The following is a 22,217-nucleotide window of genomic DNA, read 5'->3' as shown; positions in this document are numbered from 1 at the left end:
GAAGTGGAGGAAGTTGCCTATTTTTACAAATTTTCTTGAAACCCAAAGATGAAATTGTACCCAATAAAGTAAAAGAGCATATTCTGGAACAGGGATCGAACATCATAGTGCAAGTTATTTGAGGGTAGTTGAGTAATTTTGATAAACAAGGGTTGGGGCTTTTTTTTAAAAGCTTATTCAATGAGTTTTTTTATAAACTTTTTGGTGCTATTTTTTTTTAATTTAAAAGTTCAAGTCTTAACTTCCAAACAAAGTTATAGGAGATATTTTTTTACAATATCATCTTATAGCCCCTAGAAAGCACTTGCCAAACAGTCCCTATATATTAATTTGTGGAAACTGCCGGTATATATGCAGATGTATTTTGTATAAATTGGGTTACCCCATGAAAAGGTGTCACGTGGATGACCATGATTGGTTGATTTTTATGGCTGTTAACTAAATGGTTTTTTATGTTAGGCAGTTTGAGAGATACTTCGATAATTTCCCAAATCCCAACTTCCCGCCAAAAAAAAAAAAAAAAATTAAAAAAAAAAAAAACCCGTTGTTTTCAATTCTAGTAGACTGGTATCACTTTGGGCCCATTATCACTTGAAACTTTTGCCAAGATTAGGCCTTTTCCTTGGTAAACCCAGTTCAGCCCAAACCCAATAAAATCAATTGTGGTTAACCCAATTGATTTGGGATAACGTCCAAGGTTATATACTTATATCTAAGGTGAATAATTTTGAAAACATTCAGAGGAATTTAAATATAGAGTAGATATATTGTCAACATATAAGATAAACGACTCATTATTGGTTTTTGCAGTGATCAACCACCTTGTCTAATAGACACATGGCCTCATGACGAACCACTTTGTCAATCGACAGTTTCAATGAATTGATACAATCAGTTATTACAAATTCACATAGATTTCTATGAGTAATTTTAGTAAAAAAGAGTGGATAAAAAATTAAATTTAAACAAGAGAGGGGTATTTTGAGATAAAAAAATAATGCTTAAGTTTTTAAAAATGGATAGTTTTTTAATAAGTAGTAATATATATAAGTTGTTGATTTTGTATGTTGTTTAATTTTGTTCATGAGTTAACTTGTAAATTTTTTATACAAGAGTCAAATTCAAGTGTTGTAAAAATTTTATTTGTTGTTTTTATTGACTAGATATTAAATTGTCCATAATATTATTTTTAAATTTTCACATAACTTTTTTAAGTTGAACATCTATGTGATTATATTATAATTTCAATCAAATGATGATAAACCGTTACACCTTTTTGTTGTAAAAACAGGAAGAAAAGAAAATAATTATAAGATCGATCGGTTGAGACAGAGATACCCAAATGGGTGTCTTTTCCAAAGTAGGTGATATGCACCTCGGTAATATGCATTTTGTAAGTTGTCTCAGATTTTTATGATATATATCCTCTTTGAAAATAAATGAACATCCCAATTATTGCCGGAGCAAGCAAGCAAGTAATTTGTTCTTCTTACTGCCGCTTGCAACATGACCGGTTCAAAAAAGGATTTTAAACTGTTAAAGAAAAAGAAATGCTTGGAACATGACAATTCTTGATGTTTACATTGAATGATAGTACATCAATCACTAAAAGGTTTTGTTTCAAAACATGAAGCAGAAAAATGTCAAAATCAATTAAATTTTAGAATCATATGCTCCTTGATAAATTATATATGCCTTGTTTTTTTTTAAATTTTTTTTAAACTAAAAGTAATAATTTTTTTGACTTTCACTTAACTACTATCTACATTTTTAACCTCATTAATGTATAAAAAAATTGTCAAAATCAATATTGTTTACGAAAATATAATATTTACTTAAAAAAACCATCACCAACTAATATGGTTTATTAATTAAGTCACCACTCTAGACCACAATTAAATAAAATGACTCTAAAAGAATGTTGAGTGTTACAACTTACTCTTAAATCTAATATTTATAGCTATCTTATGATTTGAATTCATGACATCAAACATCAAAAGTAGGCCTAACACCACCCAAGAGATATCGGTGTCACAGCTTATTGTAACCGTGCTTAAAAAGTGATTATCTCAAACTGCTACCCAACTAAAGCTAGTATTGATAATTCAATATATTTCAAATAACAAAAGGAAATTGTTTTGATGCAAAATATCAGGTAAAAAAAATGATGAAAAAGCTTAATTAATCAAAGAAAAGTGTAAGGGGTATTATCAACAATGGTTTAAGAGGAGTAATCAAGGTGAGAGGGGCCACTAATTTAGTGGATTAAACTCATTTGTAAGCATTTGTTGGAATATACACATCCCATAGACATCCTACCTTTGTCTTAGCTGTGTTTTGTGGTAATTACTTAATTTGGCTGTAACCACATTATCTTTGTGGGATAACGTAGAAATGGATCAAGGTATCTTTCACCATCCAAAATTACTAATTTTATAATTAGCGATGAAAATAGCTTGAATAAGTAATAAAAACATATAGGAAGCTTGAATAAGTAATCGCCGAAACTACAAATAATGGGACTATCGATGCGTCGTGAAATGCTCATCTTTAATGTCATCATCAATTGGTTGAAGAAGAGATAGGCGGAGAACCTTGGTTGAGACTGAACATTAATCCTCTATACTTTTATACTTCTATACTTACTACTATATAAAAATTATACCCCTATGTTGAAAAGTTTACAATTTTAGGACATGCAAAATTATCATTTTACCCTTAATTAATTAACTTACACAATCTATCAATAATTATTTAAAAGATATATTCACTATCCATAATTTCAAATATCTTTGTATCAATTTCCTACACCACGTGACGCTGACGCCATCACCATCCGTCAACGCCATCACATCGCATCTAATATTATCAGCGCCCCATTACGCGAGTACCATGCTCGTAAATTCTAAAACACCTTTAACAATAAATCCCCAAAATGGTAATGTGATACTTTGAAGTTTAAATGGTCAACATGTGACACGCGACGAATGATCAAAAGAACAGAAGTCAAGAGCGTAGATGATTGCCTTTTAATGACTACACTATAAATGGTCAGCTTGGATTAGTGGTAAACACCCTTGCCTCTGGAGACAGAGGTCATGGGTTCAATCCTCATCCCATGCAAAGGTTGGAGGGCATTTTCTACCATTTAGGTAGAAACTAGAAACAGCCTCTCTACTTAGGTAGAGGTAAGGTCTGCCTACATTTTAACCTCTCCCATACATCGTCGAGGTATTGGGGTTCAAAACCCGCAGGAGGCGACACTAAGCAGTTACTTATTTACTTACTTACTATAGATGGACATTCATCATTAGTTTGAATATATTGATCTATTGGTCGTGACATGTAAACAGTAAACCTTTCTTTGGCACAAATTGTGAAATGAAAAACATTCAAGTATCATGAAAATAGGCTAAAAATGAATTCTTACTAGGAAAGAACCAAAGTTCTCAATATTCCTTTGATATTGCTTCCATGAAGGTTTGCTCGAACCTTTGGTTTGAGATGAGCAATTATTTTGATATTGAATCTTTGTGTGATTGGAAAACACTAGCACAGATTGTTACACCACATGAGACATTGTTTCCAATAATATAGCAGATGTAATGGTTGAGTAATATATGAATGATCGTACGTGACTAAACGAGAAAATTGAATGATTGCTCTCACTTGATCTCTTTCACCATATAAGTATATAACCTATTATACAAGGCTACAATTTGGCTAGGGCTACATACGAGTTAAATTGAACCCGACTTGACCAATAAGCTAAACACGATCTCAACGGGCCTTCAGACTATCCATATCAGTAAACCAATCCAACTCAATCTTCAATTAAAAATTAATTTATCTCTCTTCCAGGTATACAACCCAATCTAATTCAAATTTCCACTCTCATCCACAACCCAACCTAAACCAATTTTTTATTATATTAAAATGATTTTTTATATAGCTCCGTTTTTAATAAAATTTATGTCAAAATGTTTGCAACGGAAAAATAAATAATACTATGTTTTTATATTTTTTAATAAAAGTTATAAAATATAAAATATTAAAGAAAAACTAATAAGACTTATAAATAATTATATAGAATAAGGTAATGTAAAAACTCTACCATTGAAAAGTTGTCATGTGGTGATGATGATGTAACAAATTATGAAACATATAAATTGTTTTGGAGACTGGATTGTTATAGATCGTAAAACTCTTTCAATATTTTATAATTTAATAATCAACAATCTATACTAAAGTTCACCAATAAAAGTGGTCTCATGATGTCCACTCAAGATTTGGCTCTACTTGACTTGAACTCAAATATTTTCGTACCCTTCTTTATATAGCCAAAATGATTTTAGTTCATGTGTAAATTCTAAAGCTTTTTATATATATATATATATATATATATATATTTATTTATTTTGTGTTTATAAGTGATTGTAACCGTAACAATGATCTCAAAGACCAACATCCCTTGTCCATACCCACTACTATCCCCCATCATATGACAAACAAGGCTTCTAACAAGTTTGGAACAAGATTTTATTGGATGGCTAACTCGAGTATTTAAATAAAAATATTTCTTATAAATAAAAAGTTCTTTTAGTTTATTATGTGTACCAAAAAAAAAAATTTAGGATAACTAATAAGCATATTGGTTATTCCCAAAAAGAAAATATATTTGAAACTTCCAAATTGCATATTCTTTTTCCTTCCATAATAAGTGTATACTTATTATTTATTGCTATGGAATGGAAAAAACACAAATTGGTAGCACATTGATAAGGGCTTTGATCTTGAAGAAACCTACAAAGATTCGAATCTCATTTTCTATATTTGTATGAGTGGATTACGAGGGAGTTTTCGAGAGTCATGGGTTTTATCCCAGACATGCGTGGTCGGAGCTTCACATACTGTCCAGTTGGATGTCACTGTAATGTCTCGAATGTTAACTTCTAATTACTAACTCCCTGTTGAAAAAACTATCTAAAATCTAAGGCACGGGTTAGATTCTTATAAGCTTAAGTTGGATTCATTATGTATCTAAGGTGCGGGTTAAATTCTTATAAGCTTAAGTGTTAAAAGGGAAAAAAGTAGACTCATGTAATGTTCTATATAATATAGTATTATCTTAAGCATAAATTAAGATAAATGCTATTTTTGTATTGAAATTATAGATCTGTAAACATATGGTGTAAATTTTGGATAAAATATCTCTTATTTGAAGTATAACAAAAAAAAGTCTTTATGCTTTCTCCTTTTTTATTTTTCTTAATACCAAAAACGGGAATCTCACCCATTTCAAAAATCAGACCCCAATAAATTTTTTTTAAAAATAAGTAGGTGGTGACCATTACATATTAAAAAACACAAAATCAAAGGATAACTTTGTCACTTTCTACTTTTAGCACAGCGCGTTAAAAATTCAAAAAATAACCCAAACGGCGTTCCTTTAACGCCGTTAATATCTATACTATTTATACACACCTCCATATCACACCCAAAAAAATAATTTAGAGAGAGAAACCAAGCTCTCTTCGACTCGAGTAACTGTTTCGCAGATCAAATATTTATTAATCATCTGTAAGAATCCCTTTATTACTACATTTCTTTTTTATTATATATAAATAAATAAGTTGTTAATAATTGTGTGTTACAATGAAATGCTGTAGAAATAATAATAACTTGATTATAATTAGATCTACATTTCAGTTAATTTACATTTTCTGGATCGGCATTTTGGTTTTTGATTTTTAATTAGGGTTTAATCATGGAAGGTCAATGTTTCTAATGATGTAGGTTGGAGAAAGACATTATTATTATTATTATTATTATTGAGTGTGAAAAACTGAAAATAATATGAGTACTAGTGTTTTTAGACTTACAACTTTTATAAGCAAGTCATTTAAGTTAAATTTAGATGAATTTTTAGGTCTAAAAATGAAATATCCGAGAGACGATGTTAGCTAGCTAATATATAAGCTTTAACGATAACGAAGTTGAAATAAGTGAAAACAGACAGTTAAGAAAATGCTGAATTAAATGAAGGATTTCGAGAGTAGCAGCAGGACTTCGCCGAAGGTGTTTGATGTAATGTTTAGCTTGTCGAGGCCTATTAATGAGCTTGAATGAGTTAGCGTGATACGCGTCAGCTAAAAAATGAAGAAACACATAGTTCACAAGGCTTATATTTATCGAAATTTTTTTAAAAATCGAGGAATGAGTAATTATAGTATTCGATAATGCGTGTTATGATGCTTATTCCTTACCCTGACTTGTGACAAGTTGAGTATATGGGGAAACCGACTATTTCAATCTTAGAGGAGCAAATACTTCTTTATTTACTGTACTTGTTACATCCTTTGTCAACGCCTTTTTGTGTCTTCATATATTTAAAGTTAAACATTTAGAAGATGGTGTTTTCTGCTGATCGTCATCGAAGGCATGCATTTTCATTAAAAATTCTTCTACTCTCATTCAATGGTGAAATTGTAGCCTAGATATTGAAAGCTGGGTGTGTACGTAGGAGTCGAAAGTGTATCGTTGGATCATAGTCACTTCTAGAAAAGATACCATTAAAAACATTCTTTTTTTACTGCTGTAGTTACTTTTAAATGTATTATTATTTCAAAACCTGTTTTTTATATAGTTTGAGAACAATTGAATTAATGTATTTGTAAATTTACTGTCTTCTGTGCAGACCAATGGGAATGGAGGTGGCTAATATATGCATGGACAAGGAAGTAGATTCTGTCATTATTGTTTCAAATGATCTTTCTGCCGATTCAAGTAATGATACGACCAGTAACAATGGTTCCATGGAATCTGATGTTTCTGTCAATGGAAACTCAAAGCCTGATATTCAGACAATAGATGGGGATGGGGATGTGGAGAAAGAGAAGGAGTTTGAAGTGGAGAAACATGTTATCGAAGATTTGGAACATACGAATGAAGTTTGTCAAGATCATAAACCCAAGGAAGATGTCAGAATGGACGGTGAAACTTGCTTGGTTAAGGAGAAGACATCTGACACACAGCAAACAGAAGGCAAAAGCAAGAAGTCAAATACATCAGTCAAACCTTCAATCAAATCTGGAGTTGGAAATGCTAAAGCAAAACACACTGTTCCAAAGCCATTTGCTCTTGCAACTGAAAAGCGTGCTTTGTCCGGAACTCATCCAGTTGGTAATCTTTTAGCCAGGTCATCCAATTCAAGCAGTTCTCCTGCCCCAGTTTCAAAGAAGAAAAATGAGGTAACTGCTCAAGTAAAAAACTCCGTCATTTCATTAGAGTTCGTTTCAAAATGCTTATGGTAGAATTCCCTGTTGCATCAATGTAATTCTTAGATTTTGTGTTTCCTTACAGCCAGTCCAGTCTTCAGTAACGAGAAAGCCTCTTCAACCGGATAACAAGAAGCATCCAGATGAAGATGATTCTTGTTCTGTAGCATCTTCGTATCCTTATCTTCCTTTTAATTTTCCTTTTGTTCTATCTGCTTAGATAGAGGTGGCAAGATTGGCAGGCGCGGTTTAGGTGTAAATCAGGTCGAGCTGAAATGAGTCATTTTTAAGCAGTGCTCAAAGAAGCCAGGGCAGTTAATCAACATACATTTTTTTCTCTGCTTTTTTAGTTTATTATTACAAAAACAATATAATCACAATAACAATATAAATCTTTAAATAACAGTTGGGTGGTTGTATAAATTTTTGGGTTAACTTAGGTATTCGACCCGCTTTGCGAGTCAACTAATCCCAGGGGGACCACCTGCTTTTCGGGTAGACCGGAGTCGTCGTGAGTGAACCTCCGTGGCCACAAAGTTTCGAACTCGGGGCCTATAGGTGTTTTCACCCTTAGAGACCAAGCTTTTATCACTCAGCCACCACCCTTGTGGTTTGTATCACTGCATATTTGTATGCATCAAATTCGTTCTGCCTTTAAATAATTATTTCTGTCTCATTTGAGTCATTTGGATAAAACACAACCCAGGTTGACCCACTAATAATGAAGTAGGTCAAATTGCCTTCTCTGTATTTGTGTTTATTCTTTACTGCATTTGTTCTAGTTCTTAACAATATAAAGTACCACTGCATCAGCAAGAACTACATTGTCAAAGCCAGTTTCTGCATCAGCTCCGGTTTTCAGGTGTAGCACACGTGCAGAAAGACGAAAAGAGGTGCAAATTTTGTTAACTCTTGCCTGTTAACATCTCATGATGATACTATCAGGATTCTAACTTCCCTTGTATTCTTCACTTTGTGTTTCTTTGCGTCAGTTTTATTCCAAATTAGAGGAAAAACAGCAAGCACTGGAGGCTGAGAAAGTTCAAAGCGAGGAAAGGACAAAGGTGCTTCATCTATGATCTTTATTGATTATAACATATATCTGCAGTTCTCTACTCTTTCTTTTTGCTATGTCAAGTTGTCAACTCGAAGTTCATACCTTTTTTTTTTGGTATTTTAAAGGAAGAAAAAGAAGCAGCCCTCAAGCAACTGAGAAAGAGCTTGTTATTTAAGGCAAGCCCGATGCCTAGCTTCTACCATGAGGGCCCACCACCAAAGGTTGAGCTTAAGAAGGTATTTCCTAAGTTTTTTACTTTCTCATGTATTGCTAGATTGAGATGAGAACATAGATAAATAGATTATCAATTCCGAGTAGTTATGTTAGGTTTTACATGAAACATGTCAAATATAGGAATCTATCATAAAAATGAAATGGGCCAAATTTCTTGATGTGAATTTTAATTGCTCACTGTCCTAATTTATAGTATCTTAAAGAGTAATCGTTACAAAATACAAAAGATGGAATTGTGGCCTGCCTGACCCCCCTGTTTTGACCTACACTTAAGAGTGACCCTTTTCTTACACAAACCCACATTGAGTTGTTTACCAGCCCTGCCTGGTTTGCTACCTCTAGTAGCCTGCTTAAAGAACAATTCATATCTGATCAGTCCACGCAACATGTCAAACATAGAAATTTATCGAAAAATGAAATGGGCCAAATCTCTTGATGTGTATTTTAATTGTTCACTGTCCTAATTTTTTTTGTGTTTAAATAAATAACTATTTCAAAATACAAAAGATGGATAAAAATGTTGCCCGCCTGACCCCCCTCCCCCTGTTTTGACCTACACTTGAAAGTGACCTATATTTACTTGAAATATCACATTGAGCTGTTTACCAGCCCTGTCTGGTATATAGTAGCCTGTTTAAAGTACAAGTCATATCATTTTTCTTGCCAAATGTAGCCACCACCAACTCGTGCAAAATCACCAAAGTTGGGCAGAAGAAAGAGTTGCAGCGATACAGTAGGTTTAGAGAAGAGAAAAGGAGCACAAGCTAGAGTTCGTCATAGTCTTGGCATCTACCAAGACACAACAAGTAGAAAGCTTCAGAATCATGATGCCACCATTAATGAGATGGAGCCAAATGATTCTATTTTACCCAATATCACTGAAGACTTCAATAAGAAGATTACTATGCAGTCATAAATTACGATTTCCTGGTGAGTTTTTTTAATTTATACAATCTTGATTGTATCTTTCTTTAACTTTATCTCTTATTTAGATCTCGACCAGGGATCTTCTAAGCTATTTTCTTAACCTGCTTGTTTTGGTGCTTTGATATTTATCATGTAAGAATTGTATATTATACTGCAAGTTGTGGATTTATTTATGTAAGAAATGTTGTACTGTTATATGTAGTAAATGACTGTTCAACGAACTACAGTATGCATATTGCTATATCATCAATTTGTCCCATGAGGAACTGAGGAAGTTCCCATTTGTTATATTGAATTGTTTATCTATTTTGGTAGAACTGGGTTTGGTAAGATTTTAAATCTTTTTAATTATTTTCATTGAAATAAATGTAATCTTAAAAGGGTAATGGGGGGGAACGAAATAAATGTAATCTTATGTATCACACTATTTGTAACATGTCAAAATAATGCCAAGTCTGATATGATTTACACAAAAATTACTCACCGCAACACTTTTTGTGGTATGTGTATTCTGGATTCTTATATATGGTGACATGGTGTTAATAAAGGTTGCATAATCCAACTACTGTAGTAATCAATGTATATCAAGTGATAAGGTCTGTTCTCTTGTTTATGTAATACTGGTCATGTTGTGTAATGTGGAGGCATAAGTGAAGAGGTGGTGGGTGTTTAAAAGTTTTGGTCGTGTAACAGTGGATCAGCGATGGTGTGAGAATGGTGGGCGTGGGTTTGTATTTTTGATGTAGATGTAGATAGTGGATTAGTGCAGGTTAGTGTTTGTTATAAGGTGGGTTCGTTTTGATAAGTTTTTTTTTTTTTCTTGAAAATGGTCAGCGTATGTTACCTTAGGGGGTGTTTGGTTCAATGGAATTCTTATGAATTCAATGGAATTGAAATTTGAATTTCATTCATATATCTGTTTGGTTTGAAAAATTGATGGAATTGGAATTTAAAACTTTCTATCAAATTCCATAAAACAAAGAATTCATGATTCCTTTACTAATCCAATGGAAAGTTTTAAATTCCAATGGAATTCTACATTTTGACAAAAAAGCCCCACAAAACATGTAAACCTGTTTCCTTTTGTTCTGCCATAGTTAAACACCGTCGGTCTGCCACTAACCATCTCCAGTGACCACCGGACCCACTACTTCCCTGCCGCCCTAGTTTCCACCCCCGGCGATTAGAGAACCGCCAACAACGCCGCCATGGTTTTATACTGCAATCAACCTTACCGGTACATACATTGTTGTTAACGACGACCGGAAAAAATGGGGGAAAGGAATTAGGTCTTGTTATGTGGCTGAAATACACCAATCTATTGTGATTGAAAGTGATTGATATTAGTATCGATTTGTATTGTATTTGTTCGGTACAGGAAAAATAAAGATGATATGAATCGATTCAGTTGGTGTGTGCGATGTGAAAGAGGTGATATGGAATTATGGATGGAACTTGGTGTGTGTGTGTGTTGTGCCACTGTGGTATAGGTGTATTATCATTATTATACAGTACTTGTTATGTTTACAACTTAACATATACTCCTATAATGATTTGTTATGAAAATAAAAAAAGTAATTAATCTTATTAAAACATGTAACAAAGGCTAATATTGTCATTTGATATAGTTTATGTTTTAAATTCTTTAACTGAATTTTATTGAATTCTGTCAACCAAACAGCTGACACATTTTACAACTTTCAGATTTTAATTCTTTCGAATTCTTTCAAATTCCAATTCCAATGAAAAATTTCAATTCTATTAAAAACATTCTATGAACGAAACTGCTCCTTAGTAAACCTTTCCCCAACCTTTCTAGGCACCAAACATAGCATGAAAATGGGCATGAATGCTTTAACACATTGCAATGAAATTCGAATGCAGGATTTTAAAATTTTAAGAACAACATTGACTTAACACATATTACTATTTCTGGGACGAGATGTGTGGGAAAAAAATGTAATGAACTCATATCTTCTTTTTTTATTTTTTTAATTGGCAAGACTTACTTTTCATACAAAATAAAATAATTAAGTAACCATTTAATAATACAAACATGAAAATTCCCCCGACATAACCATCAAACTTGATATAATTTGGAGAAATAATGAATAAAGTGATATAGTTTATGGAAAAATGATCCGTACTGTATGACTTTATTTATCTTATGTACTGACATGTTAAAAAAAGTTACAAATTAAATCTTTGAATTTGATAAGCATACATAACCCTTAAATTTTACATAATCTCCTCCTGAAATACACATATTTTTACCTAATATAGATATCCACATTTAAATTTGATAAACATACATAACCACCTGAATTTTACGTAATCCCCCTAAAATACACATGCTTTACCTAAAATAGGTATTGCATGTTTTACTTAAGTTTTCCCATAATTTATATCCAGTATTACATAATCTCTTATATTAATAAAAGAAGATTGTGATGATGTCATTTTCTTTTAAAAGAGTCTTCCATAACATGTTAATATATTATCTTAATATTTTTATGACATCATCCAAAAAGTATGGACAAAACAAAACAATTTGAAATTTATTTCAAGATATAATATAGAAAATTTTTATTTCACCTAATTATTTAGGAGGAATAGAAACTAAAATCAAAACCCGTATAATTAATTAATTTTTTCATAATATCTTTTTTAAATTATATAAGTAATTTATTTTTCTTTCAATGTCAAGGTAACTTAAGTAAATGTTAAGTGTTATAAAAAAGATCGATATTAAAATAGAAAACAAATTTGTAGATTAAAGTTTATTATTGTAATATTATTTCGGAGTTAGAAGTATAGAATTAAATAATCAATTTATCATTAGATTTTTAATATAACAAATGTGATTTATATATTACGACTTTTAAGTAAATTGTAATTTTAACACCGAATTCTATTCAGCTACCCACATATTATGCGGGTTGATTAACAAGTCATATGAAAAATTACATTTCAATTTGCTTTGAAAATGCTCCTTGACACAACAGATTTACTTCATTTTAATACGAGCAATTACTAAATTCGATTTACTTTATTACGTGAGCATGTTGTTGGTGGCAAGACTTTGAGATAACTTTACGTTACGGTGCAAAAACAATTATATTCATTTTAACTTTACGCTGTATTTATCTTATAAGGTTAGTTTTTCAATTCTTTTCTTTTAATACTTTTTACTTCTGATGTTATGGTATCCTATTTTTGACTTAAGACTATTCTTCATTGTCTTTAAGATGTTATATATATAAATCTTATATTATATTATATATATATATATATATATATATATATATATATATATGGCTACCACTACAAAGAGAAAAAAATAAACAATGTTTTAATCTACGCCATTGAAAATAAACCAATAAGTTAATCTCTACCATTAAAACTAAAAGTCAACTTTGATGGTTAATTATGACAATAATGCATTAATCCATAATTAAAAAACCAATTATTAGTTATAAATAAATAAATATAATATAGATAATAAAGGTGCATCAAGTTGGCGTTCAAAAAAAATTGCATCTCCATGATAGATTTATGTTATCCAAAAAAAAAAAAAGAGTTTGTATAAGATCCAATTAAAAGATATTGAAAATTTGATTCTAATTAAAACCTAATATATAAAAAAAGGAGAAAGTGATATACCTTTTTGATTAAGATATATAATAAATCTTGAATGGGTTTATATTGATTTGGATTTAATATTCAAGTAACCCTCTGTCATAAATCGTGCTTTGTTCTGTGATCGTCTTATGTTCAGTGATTCCTATTGTGTTTAGGATAAAGATGTTGTATATCGTCATCTGCTATTATGTTTGTGATATGTATTTAGAGTTCAAATTGTGTTTATATTAAATATTAAACTAAATATGAATATTTATTATTTATAAAAATCTAATTTAATATTTGTTACTAAGTCATTAGGTTTTGAAATAACTTTTTATAGACAATATTTAATATGTTTAATTTTTTTTAACTAATTAAATGATTATAAATTTAAAAAAAAAAAATCTCAAGTTGATGGATAAAAATTAATATAAATCAAGTATTTAGGGTTAAAAATGTAAATTATTGATGAAAAACAAAAAAATGTACATTATGAGACTTTTTCTACAAAATAATATAAATATTAATATAATAATATACTAGTTAATCAACCCGGGTTTAACCTGGACATTTTAAATAATATTTTAAATAAAAATAAAATGTAAAGAAAAATATATGTAATTTTTGTTATTTAATACATTATAACTTGGTTTGAAGATATTAAACTGACTAATATAATATTTATATATAAATACTTATTGCATTAATAAAACATAATAGAACATTTCCAATCAAAATTAGAAATTTAAAATAAGTGTTTAATGGGTTATTTATAAGATTTTATTCAAAAACTAGAATAGTATCCGTGCAATGCGTAAAATGATAAATAACGAAAAAATTTAAATTTAGATTTAAAAATGATGCTTATAAGTTTTTACTTGGGAAAACGGATGAGGGTGATGATGGTTTACTTTATCAACCGTCAATTTAAAATTTTAATGCACGAGTAAATAACTTTATATAAAATAGTAACTAAGACAAGTATAAGTATAATTATAAAATAATTAATTGGGATTGACGAGTTCGGTTGACGAATTGATAAAATCCAACACGAACCCGACCTCATATCAATACCGAGTTTAAAATCTCAATTTAAATCTGTCAATCCATAAACCCAAACCCAACCCAACCGCCAACCTAAAAAAATTGGGTTCATAGGTTAAATGAATAGGTTAATTTATTTCAAGTCATATGAGTTGATGAATTGGTAGATTAGCGGGTTGGCTTCAGGTCATATGGGTTAGTGCGTTGACCCGGTCAACGACCGGGTATTGATTTAGTTTATAAGATGTTTAAAAAGAAAATCACCTGAATTACGTCTATTGATAATAGATAAAAGTGCAAACCTTTTCTCTTTAATTCTCCAAATATGGTTTGGAAACTTACAAACACCCAAATGTGTGTGAAAACTGAAAAACATGTGAAGTGAGTTGCAACTAACATGTCATTGTAGTGGCCCAAAAGAGATTCTTGCTTTTCATTACTTATATAAGGGGGCGTACAAATGAGAGATAGAACACTACATCCTCTCCAGTCTCCTCCTCTTGAAAAAAAAAATGTGTTATCAAGAAGATGAAAAATGGAACACTGCTTGCTCTCTCATGAAAGGTTGAGGGGAATGCTGCCTGGTTCGAAACCACATTCGTTATATATGAATGAATTGATTTCGGACCAGGCTTCATTCCCTTCAACATTTGAGAATTTGACACGTACGGAAGCGTGTTGTTGTGCTGCTTCGAAAGGTATTTCCAAATAAGTTAAAGCTTTCATAAGTACACCATACATATACATGTTCTTTTATATATGATGTAAAGCGATATATAACCTGCATATATAACATGTGTTTATCCATATTTATTTAACTATCATATATTTACACGTCTCAAATAATTATATATAAAAGGATGTGATATTGCCACATACTTTACAATTATAATTAGCTGCTTATATAATTAACTAGAATTTTTGAAGTAGAGAATGCACGTTGGTTGCTTTAGCTCATTCATATATGGGACTACACTGCTACGTACATACCTTGCATCTATTATAATAATTGAACTTTTTATTGGGCTTTAGTTCTTCATAGCCATCATTTTACTCTTATTTTACCGCTTGCTAATGTTATATATTTGTCTTTTTTAAAACCATTAAAAGGTTTAACCGTTTAACTAATAATAAAACACTGGGCTTCGTACGTAATATATGTAAACCAATAAAGTATTTGTACCACACTTACATAGAAAATATAGAATGTACTTGCATGCCATATGATTCTATGAAGATATGCAAGTATAACAAAGGGTAAAAATTTAATGTAATTATGATTTTATATATATATTTTTTTAAAAAAAGTCGGCTTATAGGTTTATGTAGATTTTTATCTATGATGTTTCGAATTTTCATATTCCACAAATCACAAGGCATGTAAATATGTAACAGCATGTTAATGATTCATGTCTTATTTACGTTGTAAAGAACTAATCACATATATGGAATTATATCTAGTTTTGGTGATTGCACATTGTGTTAATTTGACATGTATGCATATATGTTCAAAGAAAACAAGCCCGATATGGAGCAAACATACATTGGCTTTCCTAGCTTAGAGTTAAAATAGGACTAATTAAAAATTTAGAATCATATAAGTATGTAGTGTGTGTGCGTGTCTCTACATAATCGAAAACCCTTCCATCAATGGATAAATAGATTACCCAAAACCTAAAAGGTCAACCACAACTATTTAAAAAGAAAAAGGTTTAGTTACAAATAATCCAACTAAAAAAATAACCAATATTTTGAGTTACCCGATGGTAACATATACAATGTACAATTCAAGTCAGATATTTAAATCGGCCAGTCTAATATCATATACAGTGTTTATAAACACTTATACTATAACAATTTGATGATGTACAAATAGAAAATACGGTGTACGAATTACTCGATATTAAAGCTTAAGAATATGGGAATATGGTATCGATTTTGGACTTTGAATATATGATGTTAATTATTTACTACCTTGCCCGTATGGCAAGTATGGCTTGACTCTTATTGCTAACAAATCCTTTAAAAGTGCAAGTGTGGAAATATGACTACCAAACAATCAAATTGCTTTACCTTTTCAGCCTTTTTAGAAGTCTGAAATAATCATTTCTAGTGAACTTTGCTTGTAGGCAGTTACAAAGAATATGAAGCAAAAACCTTCCCTTTTACTGTATATATCATTTATACAGTATAAATGTTGTTTAATTAGTGTACTTTTAGTGTACCTTTTATCTTTCATTCTAAATGGTAAAACTGGTAAAATAAAAAATAAAATAAAATATATGTTTACTACTCTGTATGACTTAATACGGAGTATCTTATTATAATCATGTGATTTCGAAAAGTTATACAAAAACCATATATAAACCAAATCAGGACATGAGATTTTTATCACTTTTGACTTGACTGTCATCATATCAAACCCCCTCTTGTTTTGAATATTAGTCCGTAAAACTTAATTAAGGAAAAAGTGCTCCAAAATGGTTAAATGTGAAACCAAAACATCATTAAATCATTTTGTCTTTTTACTTTTAGTGATCTTCGTATAAGATCGATATTTTACTTTAAGTTTATAAGACTTGATCTTATTGTCGTATTAGGGTACGTATACTATATGTGTTAATTATTTATTTCTAATGGACTTGAACTCTTGACTGTAAATTATTAAAAGATATTGATCATTGATATGAGTAAGTCAAAAGGCACACCGTAAAGTGAATTACAATCTAGTTTGAAAAAAATTCAATATTATCTGAGTGTTTATCTAGCTAGTTTTCAATAATGAATACATAACATTGTTTGAAATGTTTTCTATAATTTTCTATGCATGTCCTGAGTGTATACACGAGTTTAAACTCTAATGTTTTATCACAAGAACTCAACCATGCATAAATATATGTTAAATATGTTCACAAAAGGTTGGGACTATTACACCTAACAAATACGATCGAGTAATAATTTTTGCTTGCTTATATCATTTTTGACTTCGAGCACAGCCGCACAGGTACCATTTTTTTTATAAAATTGTTATTACTATTTAAAATGAGTCACATTTGTTTATCATAAATAATACGATATCAAATGAGTTAAGTACTGTAGTTGTTCACATAAGAAAAGAGAGTCACGTACTCAGGTATGGAAATTTATATGTTCAGTTCGGTCTAATAAAAAGTTGAACAAATGGGTTAAATAGGTCCATGCATGATGTTACAACCCACAACTCAGTATATATGAACCGATCCAAATAGTTCTTGTGGAATAAATGAATAATAAGAGTGGGCCCAATTATGTAACCCAATCTACAATGTGGTGTTTTTTTCTTTTCTTTTCCGAACGACAATATTTTTCATTAGAAAAAGTCTAGAAAAAGAACAAGCCCTAATTGTTTTGATGACGATACGTATGAGTGGATAAAACAAATTAATGGCTGAACCATTTAAAATTTATTTGAAGAAGAAATAAAAAAAAAAAAAAAAATTTTTTAAAGAATTTGAGGATTCTACTTCGAGAGTTCAAGATAGGTAATGGTTGTTGGGCAACCAATTTAAATATCTATTTCAGTTGTAATAAGTAATAACATCTTATCTTCTATGATTCTACTATTCATAAGTTGTTTAACTTATTAAGATATTGTTTTATACGTTAAGTATTTGGAGCTTTGCTTAGATAATGTTAATAACCTTTTGATCAAATTTGAAACAAACTTGCTTTATTTGAATAACATTTGTCATATATTTGCAAAAATCTTGAAGTGACGTTCTTAAGTTCAAACTACGTCTAGAAAACTCGTAGAAGTATCACTTCAAATTCAAACTTACGTTAAATCATGACTCCAAAAGGGAAGAAAGGATCACTACCGTCATGTTAGTTTCTAAAACCTTCCGAATTTATAAATGAGAAAATCCAATTTGCTGTTAAAAGCACTGATGTTGCTCTCACAAACAAATTTGCCATATGATGATGAATAACTAAACAGCCCCCCCCCCCCCCCCCCCTCTCTTCTTTCTCTGAATGTGAGACGAACAACACGGAATAAAATGCTGTAAAAAAAACCCCTTTATAAATTGTCTCTTTAAAAGTTTAATAATTTTTTGTTTCCCAATGTAATTAATGGCTTAGTTTGTTTCCCAATGTGATGTCGTCGTGATAAAATTTTCTAATTACAAATACCTTAAAGATCTGTATCTGTTCCTAAATTTGTAAAATCATTCACTATCTGAGCTCAAATTTTATACATATGACAAAAACAATTTCTAATATACTTAAAATGAATAAATTTATCTTCGCAGCGAATATGATTTTTTATGTTCAAAGACAAATTTAAATGATTTCGTTTATCAATCTTCAAACTTTGTTAAGGTCATAAAAAATATTTTACCTGTCATATAATTTTGACTAAAATATCTTTGAAGCTCCAAGATAGGCACATGTTTTGTATAGGTTAATAACCACAAATGACAAATGTTGGAGCATATTTTAAAGGCATATACGGTTTTTTATTTGGTTCGGTGTTTGTAAAAGAATTTCAGTCGACTTTGAATTGGACGAGGAAGTCTCGCGCGGTTAAGAACACCTCCTAAAGTCACACGGGGACCATTTTTCCAGGTATAAAGGCATCTTCCCTAAACTACAACTTTGTCCATTCTACCGACAGCTCACGCGACCTCCTTTCGCGTGTTTCACACTTTCCATCTCAAATAGGGTAAAAAACAGGGTTTATTAACATGCTAATATAATTGGTATAAAAGGGATTGAAATCAGGCTATATTTTGTTGAAAACAATTATTTAAAAACTAAATTATAAAAGCTATATACCTGTTTTAATTCATTCCATTAATAATTAATCACCTGACAATTTTTTAATAGAGTAATAATTGTAATTAGAGTCCATGAACAGTGGGTTGGTTTGGAAAGACTTGAGTTCAAGTTTAAGGTTTAACCGATTTTAATATTAGTTCGTTATCATGTTTACGGGTGTGAGTTAGTAGGTTTTCCTCGAAGTGTAGAGTTAAGTGCGGCAGGAGCTCAGTATTTTAAGTTAAACCGGTTTAAGCCATTAATACGTCGCATAAAAAGTATACGACATCATGTTAATTAGCTACTAGGCCGTTCAAAAATATTTAATCTAAGGGTCAAGATGTATCAATTACATGCTGCTTATTGATTTATTTGCATTTTTTTTTCTTTTAGGTTTCCGGCCAATATACTTAAACTTTTTCGTGACCACATACACCTCATACTACTACTCGGATTTTGCCACATCGCGTTATGTTTGAGTTTTCAACTACGAATTAATTATTGTTTTATTTTTCATTTTTATTAAATAATACCACTTAATACATATATGAGTCTGACCACATGCTAGAGAGCAAATTTTAAGTGTTGTGGTATTTTGGTTAGTAGATGATTTTCTTCTAGTCATAAGCTTTTTAGCATTTTCAAAGTTATAAGTTTTTTTTTAACAACAAAATTACATACTCTTAAGGGTTACACCAAATATTAATAACTTAATGTATATACTCGTTAATGTTTTAACATAAAACTAAAACTACATGTGAAACAAAGCAAAATGTGAATCGAACAGAAAGTATTTGATCTCGTTACATTGGATACATCTTTATCTTTATACTAGGTATTTTACCCCGCGCGATGCGCGGCTAGCTAAAAAGATTATTTTATACATTAGTAAATAGTTATTTTATAGGTTTATTATATAAAAATTGATTATGTTATAGTTCATGGTTAATTCATATATCACTCTGGTTACCCTTTGTTTTTTCGGACATGTCGATAGCACAGTCACTTAACCTACTATAGTGATTACACATCCCTTCTAAGAACATTTAACCTAAGATATTTTGATATCATCAACAACACCATTTGTGTAGCCATAAATCACGTAAAAATGTATTCACCTTACAGATTAACACTACAACAAATCAAACGTAAATCGATAATGTAGCATGTTATTTATTCATCAAATTTAATAATTTGTACAAAGTAAAAAACCAAACATGACAAAAATTTAGTCATATAAAATACACATAAATTTAGTCATATGAAATACACATAAATACAATACGAATAAGTAAAAAAAACCCAATAAGATAAATAAGAGAAAATTATTATAGTTTTTGCTTTTTATTATATAATAAACTTTGTTTTGTGATTAGAATAACAACCAACTTTAGTTAAAGTTTCGGCAAAAAGAAAAAAAAAAAAAAGAAACAACAAAATTGATTGGTCATATATAATATAATAATATATTCAAATAATTTTTAAAATTTGATATAGTCTTTAAAGTTGTATATATTTTAATAAATAATATTATTTTTGTCAAATATGTGTGCCAATTAGTAGATGCATGGACGTTATTTTATTTTTTTAATATGAGTTTTGATATTATTTTTTTATCTTGTGTATATAATTATGATTAATATATTATATTATATTTAATAAAATAAAATAGATTATTTTAAGAATAAATAAAGGTTATAAAATAAATATATTGTAAAAAATGTATGGAGATGCCACGTAGGATAAAATCCTATGTGGCAATATTTAAAATTAGCTTTAGATTGAAAGAAGGCTTTAGAAGGCTATGATTATTATTGTTTTAATATATATATATATATATAGTATAGATATATAATAAAGAAGAATTGTCTTCTAAAACTATTTTTAGAAAAAGTATTATGTGACAAGTTTATATTTTTTTTAAAAAAGGTTTTATTTTATTTATGATGTCATATTTAATATTATAATTGTAATATATTTAAAGATAAATAGCTAGCTTACTAAATATTTATTTTAAATTCTTACTTTTTGATTGTGAATTTCTTTTTTATGTTTTGTTAATGTAATAAATACTCACACATATATATTATGTTAGCAAACTTAATATCTCCAAACCAAGTTATGAGATATCAATTACAAAAACTACATAAATTCTTTTAACTTTTTTTATTTTAAAATTTTAGTTAGCGACCGAGTTAAAACTGAGATTATTAGCTAGTAGTATAATAAAAGAACATTGTAAAGATATCTTTGATCATCAGCGGCTATCACGTTGATAAAGTGTTGCGTCATCATAACATAATACATGTTGGACCTTTTTTACCCCTAAATTTTCACACTAAAAACTAATACCCTTTTGGGTTTATAAAGCGAGTTTGTTTTAAAATTAATATGCTTCTAAAGTGAATGAGATTCCTTGTAAACAACTTCCTTATCCATAGTGAGTAGCATTACGTTATTGCCTATCATATAACTATAACACTGGCTCGCAATTAATCAAGTTGGCTTAGATAGCACCATAACGAGCTATTGAGGATTCGCTAACTCAAATTTATTTTATATAATAATTTAACTTTGTGATTTTATATTTTATAACTCTTACTTTTATAAGTTTGACAATATTTGTAAAAAAATAAAAATATTAAATTAATAAATTTTAAATAGTTATAAATAATAAATAATTAAAAACAGATTTGCATAATACTAAGCTTTGAATTATTAGTCCACAATTAACTCTTGATACACCTAATCTAAGATCTAAAATTAGTATAACTAGATTCAAATCAGTATATTTTGATAATCAATTTTAAAAGACACAACTATTAGTCCAATCTCAGTTAGAATGAATAACATTATTAGAACCTAAAACTAATCTCTATTTCTATTTAAATAAAAAGCTAGTTGTATCCGTCATAGTTTAAATATTTTAAATGTATATATAGGTTAAAACTTAAAAGTTAATTAACTTGATAATAAGAAAATGATATATTTTTATAATAAGTCTTTTTAATTTAATGTCATGAATAAGTAATTTTTTAAACTCTTTTTAGAGATGACCTTATCCAATTCAATTATTCTCGGGCTTTTTGTCAGGCCAAGCGGCCAACCCAATAATCAAAAGCGAATCAAACTTGGCAGGTGGCTCTCATGGCTGTATTAAACTATATCAACCACGTTTACCTTTAAAAACAGCTTTAATCGGCGTCTGTATCCCACGCTCCTTCACAACAAACCAATATAATCAAAATCTACCAGCT

General features: G+C 29.8%; 1 protein-coding gene across 1 annotated transcript; it reads left to right on the top strand.

The window, feature by feature from the left end:
- Positions 1-5,495: 5,495 nt before the first annotated feature.
- On the top strand, positions 5,496-9,745 carry LOC122599745 (protein WVD2-like 3). Its single transcript, XM_043772306.1, has 7 exons — positions 5,496-5,580; positions 6,698-7,250; positions 7,363-7,451; positions 8,077-8,170; positions 8,270-8,341; positions 8,460-8,570; positions 9,242-9,745. The coding sequence occupies exons 2-7, from the start codon at positions 6,702-6,704 to the stop codon at positions 9,482-9,484; spliced, it is 1,158 nt and encodes a 385-aa protein (XP_043628241.1). The 5' UTR covers positions 5,496-5,580; positions 6,698-6,701; the 3' UTR covers positions 9,485-9,745.
- The last annotated feature ends 12,472 nt before the right edge of the window (positions 9,746-22,217 follow it).

Source organism: Erigeron canadensis, chromosome 5 (genome assembly GCF_010389155.1).
Source record: "Erigeron canadensis isolate Cc75 chromosome 5, C_canadensis_v1, whole genome shotgun sequence".
NCBI lineage: Eukaryota > Viridiplantae > Streptophyta > Magnoliopsida > Asterales > Asteraceae > Erigeron > Erigeron canadensis.
The sequence above is the reverse complement of the archived record's forward strand: the minus strand, read 5'-3'. Positions and strand labels throughout refer to the sequence as shown.

Excerpts from the sequence above, each read along its gene's own strand:
- LOC122599745 (XM_043772306.1), top strand. The coding sequence starts at position 6,702 with ATGGGAATGGAGGTGGCTAATATATGCATGGACAAGGAAGTAGATTCT. Across the intron at positions 8,342-8,459 it reads AAAGCGAGGAAAGGACAAAG|GAAGAAAAAGAAGCAGCCCT; the intron begins GTGCTTCATCTA and ends GGTATTTTAAAG. Across the intron at positions 8,571-9,241 it reads CAAAGGTTGAGCTTAAGAAG|CCACCACCAACTCGTGCAAA; the intron begins GTATTTCCTAAG and ends TGCCAAATGTAG.